The sequence below is a fragment of the Tenebrio molitor genome, chromosome 4 (assembly GCF_963966145.1).
Source record: "Tenebrio molitor chromosome 4, icTenMoli1.1, whole genome shotgun sequence".
In the NCBI taxonomy this organism is placed as follows: domain Eukaryota; kingdom Metazoa; phylum Arthropoda; class Insecta; order Coleoptera; family Tenebrionidae; genus Tenebrio; species Tenebrio molitor.
In genome coordinates this window covers 4,125,117-4,137,249 of record NC_091049.1, presented here as the reverse complement: position 1 = coordinate 4,137,249, position 12,133 = coordinate 4,125,117, and the positions used below count along the sequence as shown (strand labels likewise).

The 12,133-nt window shown below is 39.8% G+C and overlaps 2 protein-coding genes across 6 annotated transcripts; one reads left to right on the top strand and one right to left on the bottom strand.

Moving 5' to 3' along the window:
* The first annotated feature begins 145 nt into the window (after nucleotides 1-145).
* Nucleotides 146-1,910, top strand: POLDIP2 (DNA polymerase delta interacting protein 2). Of its 2 annotated transcripts, none has more exons than XM_069043963.1 (6): nucleotides 146-410; nucleotides 520-772; nucleotides 813-1,005; nucleotides 1,162-1,325; nucleotides 1,376-1,581; nucleotides 1,641-1,910. In XM_069043963.1, exons 1-6 carry the CDS (start codon nucleotides 328-330, stop codon nucleotides 1,753-1,755), a joined length of 1,014 nt encoding a protein of 337 aa, XP_068900064.1. In that variant the 5' UTR covers nucleotides 146-327; the 3' UTR covers nucleotides 1,756-1,910. The 2 variants fall into 2 exon arrangements, with proteins under 2 accessions (XP_068900064.1, XP_068900065.1); XM_069043964.1 differs by having other exon boundaries at nucleotides 151-410; nucleotides 828-1,005.
* LOC138127881 (arginine/serine-rich coiled-coil protein 2-like) lies at nucleotides 1,802-4,208 on the bottom strand. 4 transcript variants are annotated; one of them, XM_069043968.1, is made up of 5 exons: nucleotides 4,055-4,208; nucleotides 3,518-3,610; nucleotides 2,450-2,786; nucleotides 2,189-2,398; nucleotides 1,802-2,133 (listed from the first exon to the last, which is right to left on the bottom strand). In XM_069043968.1, the coding sequence occupies exons 2-5, from the start codon at nucleotides 3,530-3,532 to the stop codon at nucleotides 1,943-1,945; spliced, it is 753 nt and encodes a 250-aa protein (XP_068900069.1). In that variant the 5' UTR covers nucleotides 3,533-3,610; nucleotides 4,055-4,208; the 3' UTR covers nucleotides 1,802-1,942. The 4 variants fall into 4 exon arrangements, with proteins under 4 accessions (XP_068900069.1, XP_068900070.1, XP_068900068.1 ...); XM_069043969.1 differs by having other exon boundaries at nucleotides 3,518-3,638; nucleotides 4,055-4,189; XM_069043967.1 differs by lacking the exon at nucleotides 4,055-4,208 and adding an exon at nucleotides 3,816-4,048 and having other exon boundaries at nucleotides 3,518-3,638.
* Nucleotides 4,209-12,133: the final 7,925 nt, after the last annotated feature.

Sequence of the window (12,133 nt, the reverse complement as noted above, 5' to 3'; positions counted from 1 at the left end):
TGTCTTTTTTCTACTTTGGCAAAAAGATCAAATACTGACGATGTCATTGTGTAAGCGAACTATTTTAAAAGTGATCATTTTTTAATATTTCTATAGTGGCGCCCCCTACACTGTTGACAGATGATTGCATAAAAATGAGTCTCTAGTCAATTTAACCAAAATATTTTTCGCGAATACCGCACGCCAAATTCTCAAAAATTTCGCGCAGATCTGTTAAAATTAACAGTAAACCAACACAGTCGCCACTATTTTGCAATACGAAGCGCCCTCAATGAGCCGATAACCATGTTTTTAATTTTGAAAATAAGTGCGCAAAAATTATGAAAAATGGAAGTGTTGAGAGCCGTTTTGAACTCGCAATTTGTGAAAATTCCAGTTTGTTTGACCGTCCCCCACCGCTCGTACGCCAGGTACGCCTCCAGAGCGCCAAAACACGCTCGAACGCTCTGCGAAGGGGCCTTGCAAAACAAACGTCACAAAAGTGAGGTTATGTGTGAAATGTTTCGAATTTCTTTGCAGATTAGCCGAAGTGGGGCGCCTGGACGCCCCGAAAATCACAGGCAAGTATGACACTGGTCAGCTGATCCTGCACAGGGTGTTTGGGTACCGCGGGGTGGTGTTGTTCCCGTGGCTGGCGCGGGTGTATGATCGCGACTTGCCCCAGCACCGGAGCGGCGATGTCGAGCCGAATCCGGGCGTCGGGAAGGAAGTCAGAGGGCGCACTCATACGTTCTACCAAGTATTAATCGATCAAAGAGACTGTCCCTACATTGTGAGTAAACAAAATTCGTGACAAATGAACAAATTTCCAGTGTTTGGTCTTGCAGAGGGCCCAAACTGAAGCTGTGACTTTCTTGGGCAACCAAGACTCGTCGAGGAGCTTGTACGCCATCCCGGGACTCGATTACGTCGCCCATGAGGACATCATACCTTACACCAGTGCTGAAAAGTCACCTCTGCATCATGAGCTGTTCGATAAGTTCCTGGCCTATGATCCTGATAAAGGTGACCTTTGGGAGATTCCCAAATTTTTTAGTGTGGGCAGGGGTCGCCACGAGCGAAAATCTTGCCAACTAAAATCTTATTTTTCTAAAATATAAATTACCCAGTGTGGTTATGCAACCAACAATACACCCCAGTGACGTCACATTTTTGTCCTAGATCCCCCTTTCGTCCCTCAAGAGACGCTCAGGGCTTGGCAGAACAAAAACCACCCTTGGCTAGAACTATCCGACGTTCATAAAGAAACCACTGAAAACATCCGAGTCACGGTGATCCCATTCTACATGGGATTTAGGGAATCCCACTCCACGTCAGTCTACTGGGTAGGTGCCCCCACTCCCCCTAAATTTTTTCTCAAACACTCTTCTTCCAGTGGAGATACTGCATAAGATTAGAAAATTTAGGTTCTTTAAGCGTGCAGTTGCGCGAACGCCACTGGAGGATTTTTTCCCTGTCAGGTACTCTAGAAACCGTCAGGGGTAGAGGAGTAGTGGGACAGGAACCGGCCCTCACCCGGACGCTTCCCGCGTTCCAGTACAGCAGTCACGTGAGTCTGCAAGCACCTAGCGGCCACATGTGGTACCACACTATAGTGAAATAATCCGACGAATCCCAACTCTACCTCGCATCTTTTGTAGGGGCACCTTCAGGATGGAACGTGAAGATGGTTACACTTTCGACTGTCGAATACCGCCGTTCTCTTTGGAGAGCAAACCGGACATAACTCCAGCGGCGCCACCTGGCGCGCTCTGATCGCGACTGCAGAGGTGACCCCTCATTCTATTGTATATTTGAGTGATTTCAAACGAAAATCGAGTGTTTTATTATAAAGTGAATTTAACAAGTTTCTTTTTGTTGCCTAACTACTCAAAACATGCGAAGAACTTAAATATAAACGAAAAAAATCACATTTGTTGTAAATAATAAACAAAACGAAAACTTATCGCTGATAACTGCCGAACCCTAAGCCTACTCCTCGCATCGTGTGCGTCGCCGTCCTCGCGACCTCGTACTGTTGTTCCATCGAACTAAACATCTCTTCTTGTTTTTTGAGTACCTCTGTACCTTGCCCGGCGCCCTCCGTGTTTCCCCTAATCCCCATCAATCTCTTGAACTTATTGGCTACTTTGCCTGCAAACAAACGACATTCTAACATGGCGTCGCATCGCCGAGTCGTTCTAGCTACCGTCCGTGTCTTGTGCGAACGTCGTCGTCTCCCACACTTTCTTGCTCTGTCCGTTGTTCTTGTTGTCTTTGGGATCGGCGTCTTTCTTCTGCCACAGCTGTTTTCTCCTCTCTATTTGGTCCCGGAACCGGCCGGTGATTCCCGGCATGAAGAACCGATCGCTCTCGCTCGTGTTGGTCCGTTTGTCTTCGTCGACCGACTTCTGCGAATCTGGAGACGCGGCGTCAGGAGCAGTTACGTCATTGTACCGGGCGTACTCACCGATCTTGTCCGACTGGCTCTTGCCGCCTCGGTCGTACCGCTTCGAGTACTTCCGCGAGCGATCGCGCGACCGCGACCGAGACCTCGAGTGTCTGGACTCGCGGTCGGAGCGCCTCGGCGAGCGACTCCTTCGCCTCTCCCTGCTCGGCGATCGGCGCGACTTCCTCTCTCTGTCGCGCCTGTGGTTGTGGTCGTTGCGCGATCTGCTGTCCTTGTCGCGGCTGCCGCGCCTCTCCCTCTCGTGGCGGCTCTTGTGATCATCCCTCCTGTCCTTCGACTCGCGCTCCCTCGACCTTCGCGACGCCTCCTTCGATTCAGACTTGGAGTCGTTCGATTCCTGTTGAAAAATGTCGTCTTACCCAGCGACCATGTGACAGTTTTTCTTTTGTTTTTTCGTTACGGAAAGAGTGGTGGTTAAGGGCACTGACACCATAACCGTTTCACCAGATTTTTTTTATTATTAGGGGGGGACGCTTTTCGGTCCGACGGACACGGCTCCGTCGCGTTCTGGACTGGAGCGGCGTTCGGCTGGCCCCGAAGAGGGGTCCCCACGAATTTTGAATGAATGAAATCTACTAAATTCATACAGTTACCTGCGTTGAAGTGAAAGTCAGGGGTAGCCCACCCCTGGATACTCACCCCACGTGAAGTTGTTGTGGTTTCAGTACGGTCTCGACGTTGAAATGCTCTCGATACCACTTACGTCTTTACAATATATTAACAGAGTGAGTTAATATCATACGTTTACTCAGATTGTATTTGGTTACTTACAGAAAGAAACATCAAAAAAAAAATCAAACAAAAAGAGAACACAAACGTGTCACAATAATTACGATTTACTTTTTTGGGGGCGGCAACCCAAAAGTGAGGTTAGCTGTCAACTAATTGTCTTGAATAAGCAACAAGATGGCCATGCTTCAGTTGTCATGGCAACCGCGATTGGCACGCTCGTTTCTACAGCCCCCTTTTGCTCATTCTTTTGAATTAAACTAATTGGCAGTCACCCTCACTTCCTTTGAACTATTTTTTTTGAATCTAACAGATTTAGAGTCCCTAATAGTATATTACCTCGCTCAGATCCATCTGGACTTCTTCGTAGTTGACGTCAGTTTCTTTACTCGAGGATGCCGGTTTGTCCCTGGAGGTCGTCCCACGCCAGTCCTGTTAAGCAAGGTCGATGATGATCGTACTAATTTGGCAAATAATTTCATTAATACAAAATAAACACATGTGCCGCGTGCGAATTCCATTACTAATGACGCAATCTGATCGCTTATTAATGGAATTGCCCGTTTTGATGGAGTTTTCTATATTTAATTAGTATGGTGGGTGTTGACCGCAATAACGTAGCAAAAAATTCATTTACCGTCTGTTTTTCTTCGGAGGAGTCGTCGTAATCGTCGTCGCTCCCATAATTAACTAGAGAATTCATTGTTTCGTCACGATTTAAACACAATTTGACCAATTTTCCCAAAGTAAATAACAATCAGACAACTTCGCACAAAATGGCGACTCCACACCGACGTTAAGTTAGTCACGAGGGTTGACGTTTCAATCGAGTGAAGTTAGCAAGCTCTCCCAATTGCTTTATTTCAACGTACTCACCCCTAAATTATAATCAAATTCGTTTTATACGTCACCACAACCCCCAACTTTCAAATTCGCGACTCTCCTTCGTACACCGACACCACAAAATCCACTCCAAATTTAGCGAGTGTTATCAACAATTGCGCTGCCAACATAACTACTACCAACCGTGACAAGACAAACAACAAAAACTCCAGATGTGGCAACATTTTTTCAAAAAAAAATGTCAAAAATGTCGTCATTGTGATTATAATAAACAATACACATAAAACGGTTTTCTTGAGACATTTATTCTCTATAGGGAGTAATGAAACACGAGACGCTACAAGAAATCTGTTTTACAAGTTGTTTGGCAGCAGTCTATTGATTTTAAGCGAGAGTTTGACGTCTCGAGGGCTAGGTGGCGCTGCGTTTGTACTTTCAAATATTTCACAGCCCTCTTAGTCGCAGATTTTACGGACATTTGAGTGTAAAAGAGTTAATTTATCTTTGGTAACAGTTTCACTGGTCCATTACAGTAACATAAGCTTTCTTTTTGTTGGCAGAGCCTCAGTTCTGTTTGGTCCAATATAATTTTCAATTTTCTTTGTGTTTTTAATGCTTCGTTTATCATCACCCAATGAGATTATTTCTTGTCGTTTATTTTCAGTTTGTCCGCAATCTAATTTGGCAGATTAACGACAGCGGTCGATACCAGACCGCTCTGCACGACACCCTTTAAAATAATATTCGGCCGTTCTGTACATATTTTTTAAAATGTCTTCCGTCCATATTTGACCGGCCATTTTAATTTTATTTTTGTCGCGAATTTTGCGATTTTTTCTGTGAAAAGCGCTCCGTCTCGGTCGCAGGTGACGCCGTCTCCGTCTGGAGCGGCGCCGGCGGCGGCGTCCCGACGCCGTTCCCGGTTCCTGTTCGGACGCTGGGTAAACATCGATCTTGAGATGCGGCGTGTTGATTGGACCTTGCGACACCTGACCGTTGCCAGGCAACCCGGGAGTCCGGGGGCGGCGACGTTGCTAGGTGACGTCGCCACCCTTCGCGGCGTCGCCCCTCGCACCCCAGTGTCGCGTTCGCCCCTTAATAACGCGCCTGCAACGCCATTCAACCCTCTAACGAGCCACGGTCGGAAGGATCCTTCGCCGAATTATTAAAAAATCCCTCAAGGGTTGTGGGGTGCGGCGGCTTGGATTTCCGCGGCTCGGGGGCGGCGTAATTGACCACCCGGTGCGGATATCGACGAGTTCCGACCAAAGGAAACGCTCAACTTCCGACCGCTCCACCATGAAATCTACATTTTTTCAAACACTTATTTTGGAAATTTCCAACATCCTTAAGTTTCCCAAATCAATTTGGAAATTTCCAAAACCCTTCTGAATTTGTTCCGACACAACTCATTAGCAACACCCCTTCAAGATTCTTTGCATCAGATAAGTTTCCACCCTAGTGTACGACTTTTTACCAAGAGTCAATAACTGACCCACCCTCTCTCTAGGGGTGGATAGTGCTGAGTTTCGTTTTCGGTGAGCTTAGGTGCAATCAATTATTATGTGTAGGAGGATTTTGCGTTAATCCGAGATACTTCATTACTACAACAACCCCACTGATTGACGAAGGGAAGCTGATTCGGCTCAATTTCCTTCATCCCCCGGAGATTTCGCTCAAGGTACATGAATCTGAAGGGGGAGAGGACGAATGCGAATGGAAGGTTGTAGCAAAATGCAAACAATCGCATGTGGGGATGTCAATGAGATGTTAGCTCGGCTGAAAGGTTTCGGGGCTTGAAAATTACAAGAGTTTTTACAGGGAGAAAATAACATCAAAAAGGGGTGCCGAAATTAAAAGCGTTTCCAGTTTTACAGCAAGAGAGTTTTTATGACTTGAACAAGTTTCTTGGATCCAACGTGTTACGCCACTGAAGTCTATTTCTCAGATAAGTTGCAACGAGAGACGTGCACGTGATCACTACATTGCCTAAGCGAACGGAGTATAGCTGAAAGTACTTCAAGTCGAGATTTTGTCTGTGACGGTTAGTTTGTGTTTTTTTTTCCAACCCATTCCCTGACTCCATTTTGTTATGTTCTGATAGAAATTTTCTGTCATAAATTGTGCCTGACGTTCGACATCTCCCTGTTTGTCATTTCCATTACGTGTGCCGTAGGTGGTTCGTTTTGTTTTTGTTTGTTTCCGTTGCGACTGTCATCCAGGATATTAAAACATCTGAATGGCGGCGCGGTTTTCCGCTCTCGTCCTGTCCTGTTGTTGACTCCGCCGCTCTGATTACGTAATATCCTCGCATGCATACACTATCCTCTCGGGGCACTTAATTTTCTTCAATTCTCCATTTTCTCCCGTTTCGCGACGGTAATGGTGGCCCCTCGGTCGGCTCTTCCTGCTCGCTTCGCTTCTTCGGCGCGGGGACGGCGGGCTCGTCCTTTCGCCGCACCGGGGCTCCAGGACGACGCGTTCTCACCTTGGAATTTTTTTCAATATTGTCTTGATGCTCGTTCCCTCGTACCTAGTTCACATAGCGCGGATCTGAGAATTTCCATCACAAAATATTTCAATATCACCGATATGTGGAGGTAAAAAATGAAAAGTGGAATATTTTAATAAGGAAGAGGTAAAGTGGAGGGAACGGTATCAAGACTTGGATTGTTGGAAGTAAAGGTGCTTCAGAATTCATAGATATATTTTACAAGACCTGAATTTGTGGTACATAAAATATGTCAAAGCTAAACATAACCTCACTAAAGCTTGTCAGAAGAGAAAATGAAATAAGAGGTAATTTATGGTATTTTGTTACAAAAGATGTGGAAAGTATTCACCACCTCCTACATGACATAATCTGATTATGTTTTTTTATTCCATTGATAACGAAGGTGGCGCACGAGGAGATAATCAAAGAATTGTCTTGGTACCTGGAGTGCAATGAGATCCATATCCCTAATACTGTTAGAAATTCTCGATTAGTTGATAATTTATTTCTAAACGAGAGTATCAATTTAGCAATTCAATCATGCCAGAAATTGCAATCGCTTGTGGTAAAATCGAACAGGAAATAATATGTTGCATTGTTTCGCTTGCAAATTCTGCAGCTTCCGCTATTCGCAGTAGGATCTCTGAAAATGTGTCTTTTATAAGTTTTGATATTGGCAACTTAATCTTGAATAACAATCTCAGTCTCAAGACATACAGGATGTCCTCGAAATGCATGTCAAAAAAAATTGGTAGTTGGTGACGTTGAATAGAAGTTAAATACAAAATTTGCTTCTTTTTTTCTTTTTTTTTTAGATATAAAGCATTGGAAATTTGCTCGAAATTTCCAGTACGCTACTGAGTTGAAGTAATTGAGAGAAAAGAAAGAAGATACTGGAGATTTCAAGCAAATTTTCAATGCTTTATATCTCAAAAATAAAAAGATTTACTTGAAAAAAATTTCGTCAACTATCGATTTTTTTTTGGCATTTCGAGGACACCTGTAAAAACTTGTTTCATTGCTGGGAAATTGTCTCTTTCTATATTTTCTCAGCATCAACTCCTTATGCTTTTTTGAGGTTTCTTAAAAATTATTATCATTATTGATATTAATAATAATACTTGGAAGAAGAATTAGAATGATTCGTGACATCATAATAAACAACAACAACAAAAAATCGTGTAAAAGCTTCCGGCTGAAATAAAACACTTATTGTGAGATGCGAATTTATTTCTTTTATTTTCTTATTTGATTTGGTTGTTTTCTTTCTGCAGAGAAAGATTATGTTTCAACAACAATAATGTTGATATTACGACTGACACCTGATGTGGTAAAAAGCAATAGCAATACATATAGCTATACCGTGCGATCAACAATTACTTCGATAAGGGGCGGCTATGACTTTGACAGTGTCAGATTTTTCGTATCTTTGCTAACTCAGCTAATAAACGTCAAACAACTGTGACTATTAATCAAATTTTAACGCAAAAATGGTTTTTACAACACAACATAAAAGATACATCATTGTTGCCTACTTGGCCGAGTTGAAACAGGTATATGCAACCAAAAATACTTCCATGCATCCAGAGCATTTGAACGTCTAGATTTGGACGCACGTCTAAAATGTGAAAGGCTTCTTTGATCTATTTAATTGTTGATCGTACGATACGATTTGCTTCAAATTGTGTTGAAAAAGTTGATTTGTGTTGATTAACATCTATAAAAGAGATATTAAACCAAAAGAAGACTTAAAATTGTAAGAGAAAATGTGAATGTATAAAACCGGATTAGGGATGAACTTCAGAATTTTCTTTTTCTTTTGTGATTGATTTCTTTTTAATTGCTTAGTGTTTTTCATGTTATGAAGGTAGCAATTATATGGTAATTATGTTGGTAATGCGATCGGCGTTGTTGATTTAGCGTTAAAATCAAGTAGGTGCACCTAATTCACAAATTAATTTTCTTTGCTGATGAACTGAGATGAGTTCTAAACCTAGAAAACCTGTTTACATTATTAGCAAAATATAACAGCGACGAGTATTTTTTTTTCCTTTTTATTGTTTCAGTCGCTTTTCGGTTACGAATGTGGCAACTTGTGTAGTTAATTATGTTGGTATTACAATTTATTAACGTTTGTTGCTCGGATCAAGTAGGTACATATTAGACATGTCATTTGAATTTAATCTTTCCCGTTGCTGAGATAACTTTCTAACTTTTGTCGGAAAAATGTGTTTTGTGCCAATTTGAAATTGTTAAGGATGTCAAAAGAAACGGTTTAGAATCGTTAGAGAGATTTTCTGGTGATGTTGAAAAATTATCAAGTTTTAGTTCAGTTAGCGACAACGGTGAGTCATCATTTAGTCAATTATGAAAATTTTGGGCTTTTGATTGGATTCTTTCGTTAAGTTCACTAATTGAAGAAATAATTGCGAAATGTGGTGCTTCCCGATTGAAAATATTTGAAATTTATTGAACATTTTTAACTGAAATGTTCAAGCGTGAAACTGTGACGTCACACCACCCTAATTCATTATTTTCCGCTAGAAAGTCAACATTTATTTATAATCTTTTCTCTGTGCTAAAAGTAAAAATGAGATAAAACAAGTTGAAAAGAGGAATTGTGTGAAATTCTTTTGATTCTCATAAACTAACTAAGATGAGCTCATTGTCGAGGTACAGGAAACCTGTTTACATTATTCGCAAACTAAACATAGTAGCCAGACAGGGTGACGAGTTTTTTTTTAAATTTTTAATTATTTCAGTTGTCTTCCTATTACGAATGTGGCAGCATGTGTGGTAATTATGTTGGTATTAGAATCGGCGTCTCTTGTTGCGTTTTAGCGTTAAAATCAAGTAGGTCCGTGTCAGAAATGTAATCTTTGCCGGTTTCGAGATAATTTTGCAATTTCTCGAGAAAAGTGCTTTTGGTGTGAACATGAAGTTGCTAAAATACTAAAGAAGCTGAAATTAAATGTTTCGTGGGTTCAGCTTGGATTTACAGTGTTGAATTTTGAAAATTTACGGTACCTTCCACGGTGAGTCATTCAGCTGGTGATGGAAATCTTGGTTTAAAATAAAAGTCTATTTTCCGTTAAATTTATTAACTGAAGGAATAATAATGAAACCTTCTGCTCCTTGATTGATAAAAATTGATAATTTACTGGAAAATTTTACATTTCCTTCCAAAACCTCACATTAATCATCATTGCAATCATACAATAATGTTTGTTTTTTACAAAGTTTTATAAAACGAGTTTTTTATGTCGTTTTTTGTAATTTGCATATTAAATATGTACATGTTTTTTACACATAGAATCAATTTTTGTAACCTAAAAATTGATTGATTTGCATGTGCTAGTTTTTGAAACAAACGCTAAAATAACATTATACTCACTTACATTTGAAGAATAATTAAGGTTATGAGTACATAAGAATTAAGTGAATTAAAATTTGGTCCTTGACATTCTTTCTAAAATTCCACAGCCTCCTCTGTCCCGTTTTTCTTTGATCACACGGTAGTTATTCGCTAAGGATAATAGCGCAAATCCTTTGTAATATTGCATGACACGTTTCTAAAGACACCTCTATTTATTGTAGCAAATGACGAATTAAATAAAGTTTTTTTACTCTCTTCTCTAAAGTGTCACATTTTGCACTGACAAATAGTGTATAAAACGTCACTTTAAATACGATTGTTCATTAGTCACAACTTGATGTCCATTCGGGCATTTTCGGCATATTAAACACGCTCGAAGTTTCTTTAAACACAGCTTGAATTTTTTGGACATATTTAGCCCTAGATCAAGTTGGAATTTTGACGTTTATCAGTTTCGCATCCAGCGTAAAAGAAAACGTCATTCCAGTGAAATAATTCGTTCTATTTTTCAAATATGGTTTCCTATTTGGTATATTCATTTAGTTTGTATGTTTAAATTAACGTTTAATGAAAAAGTTGCTTGTTTCATTTGTTTATGTGGTCGTAGAAAAAGTATAAAGGGTGTTTTTTTAAATTTGGCGTTGAAGTAGGCGTTGGAGAGTCAATTGAGTGCGCACCACTCGTGTAAAAGCGTAAGATTTAAACAGCTGATCCGTGATCCGTAACGTATATAGTGCGTTCACAATCGACAGTTCAACGCCTATTTCGACGCCAAATTAAAAAAAAAAAACACCCGTTAGTATGCAACACGTTTTATAAACTTTTCTAGACAGTCATTTATTAAACACTCGCTCCGCTACGCTTCGCTCGTGCCTAACATAAAACTCGTGTCTAAAGTGTCGTTTATAAAACTTGTTGCGTAATATACCATTTCGGTTAATTTTCTACTCAATGCGTAATTCTTTAAACGGTTTTTGGAATACAAAAATGTATTGATTCTCATCCACTTCCAGTTTTTCGTCTTACATTTTTCATTTTACGAAATAGTTTAACACTTCGATCTATACTCAGCGGCAAAATTAACCGCCCACTAAAATTTTATTAACTATTTTCAAATAAATAAAAGTTTAGCTGAGTTTTTATTTGATTTATCTAATTTTTTTGAACGCTCGATACAGTTATGATCTGATGTAATGGTGCAATTTATCACATACTATCAACTAAGAAATGAATACTGATTTAAAAAAAATCTAGTTGGGCTTAGGTAGTTGGTGGTGAAATTTTAAATTAGAAAAGCAAGTCAAGCACGAAAAAATAATTTTCGTGTAAAATCTTTGTAGCTGTTGGAAACAAGAGGAGCTCAGAATCCACGAAGCTCATTTACTTTATCCAACACCTGTTTATTATGAAGTCATAATAATGCCAATTTTGGATGTATTATGAGGTCTATAAAACACTAGTGGACTTATGAACCCATAATTAAACTGTTTTTATAATTCAGTGGACTTATGAACACATAATTGTTTTTATAATTAGGTAATGAGTTTAGAAAGAATTGAACAGTTTATTGAACATCAAAAAGAATAATTGTTTTAGTTGTTTTCCGGAGCAAAGGGTTTAGCAATCATGTTGGTATTACAATTTACCGTTAAAATCAAATAGGTACATGCCATCACCTAAATTAATTCTTCTTCACCGGTGGTGAAATAATTTTGCTATTTGTGCCCGGAAAACGTGTTTGTACGAATTGACATCTAAACAGTGAAAACTGTTTGTTTTATACCTTTCAGCATTTCCAATATGGAATTTATTATTGAAGATTTACGGAATTACGATCTGGCTGCACAAAATGGTGGGCCATCAATGATGATTGATCATCGAGTCGATGTGGAAAATCTTGAGTTTTAAGATGATATATTTTTCAGTTAAATTCATTATCTGAAAAGCTAATGAAGAAATGTGGCGCTCGTACTTTAAAAAAAGGAACATTTATTGCAAATGTTTACATAAATTATTCAAGCTTGAACACTGCTTTTACATAAATCGTTCAAGCAACGAGCTGTGACGTCACGCTGACCTAATATATTGCATATTTCCAACCAAAAAATGAATATTTTTTCGTGAGTACGAGTGAAAAAATTTCAAATTTGAATATTGTTGAACGCACCAACCGGAATTTTAATTTAATATTTGTCAGTGGTGAAAAAACTTTGTTATTTTTGGCCGAAAACTGCCTTTTGTG

Coding starts and splice junctions, on each gene's coding strand:
- POLDIP2 (XM_069043963.1), top strand. CDS start 328: ATGGAAGTGTTGAGAGCCGTTTTGAACTCGCAATTTGTGAAAATTCCA. Junction 773..812: donor AAAGAGACTGTCCCTACATT/GTGAGTAAACAA, acceptor ACAAATTTCCAG/TGTTTGGTCTTGCAGAGGGC. Junction 1,326..1,375: donor ACTCCACGTCAGTCTACTGG/GTAGGTGCCCCC, acceptor CTCTTCTTCCAG/TGGAGATACTGCATAAGATT.
- LOC138127881 (XM_069043965.1), bottom strand. CDS start 3,881: ATGAATTCTCTAGTTAATTATGGGAGCGACGACGATTACGACGACTCC. Junction 3,611..3,815: donor CCTCCGAAGAAAAACAGACG/GTAAATGAATTT, acceptor CTTGCTTAACAG/GACTGGCGTGGGACGACCTC. Junction 2,787..3,517: donor TCCAGATGGATCTGAGCGAG/GTAATATACTAT, acceptor ATTTTTCAACAG/GAATCGAACGACTCCAAGTC.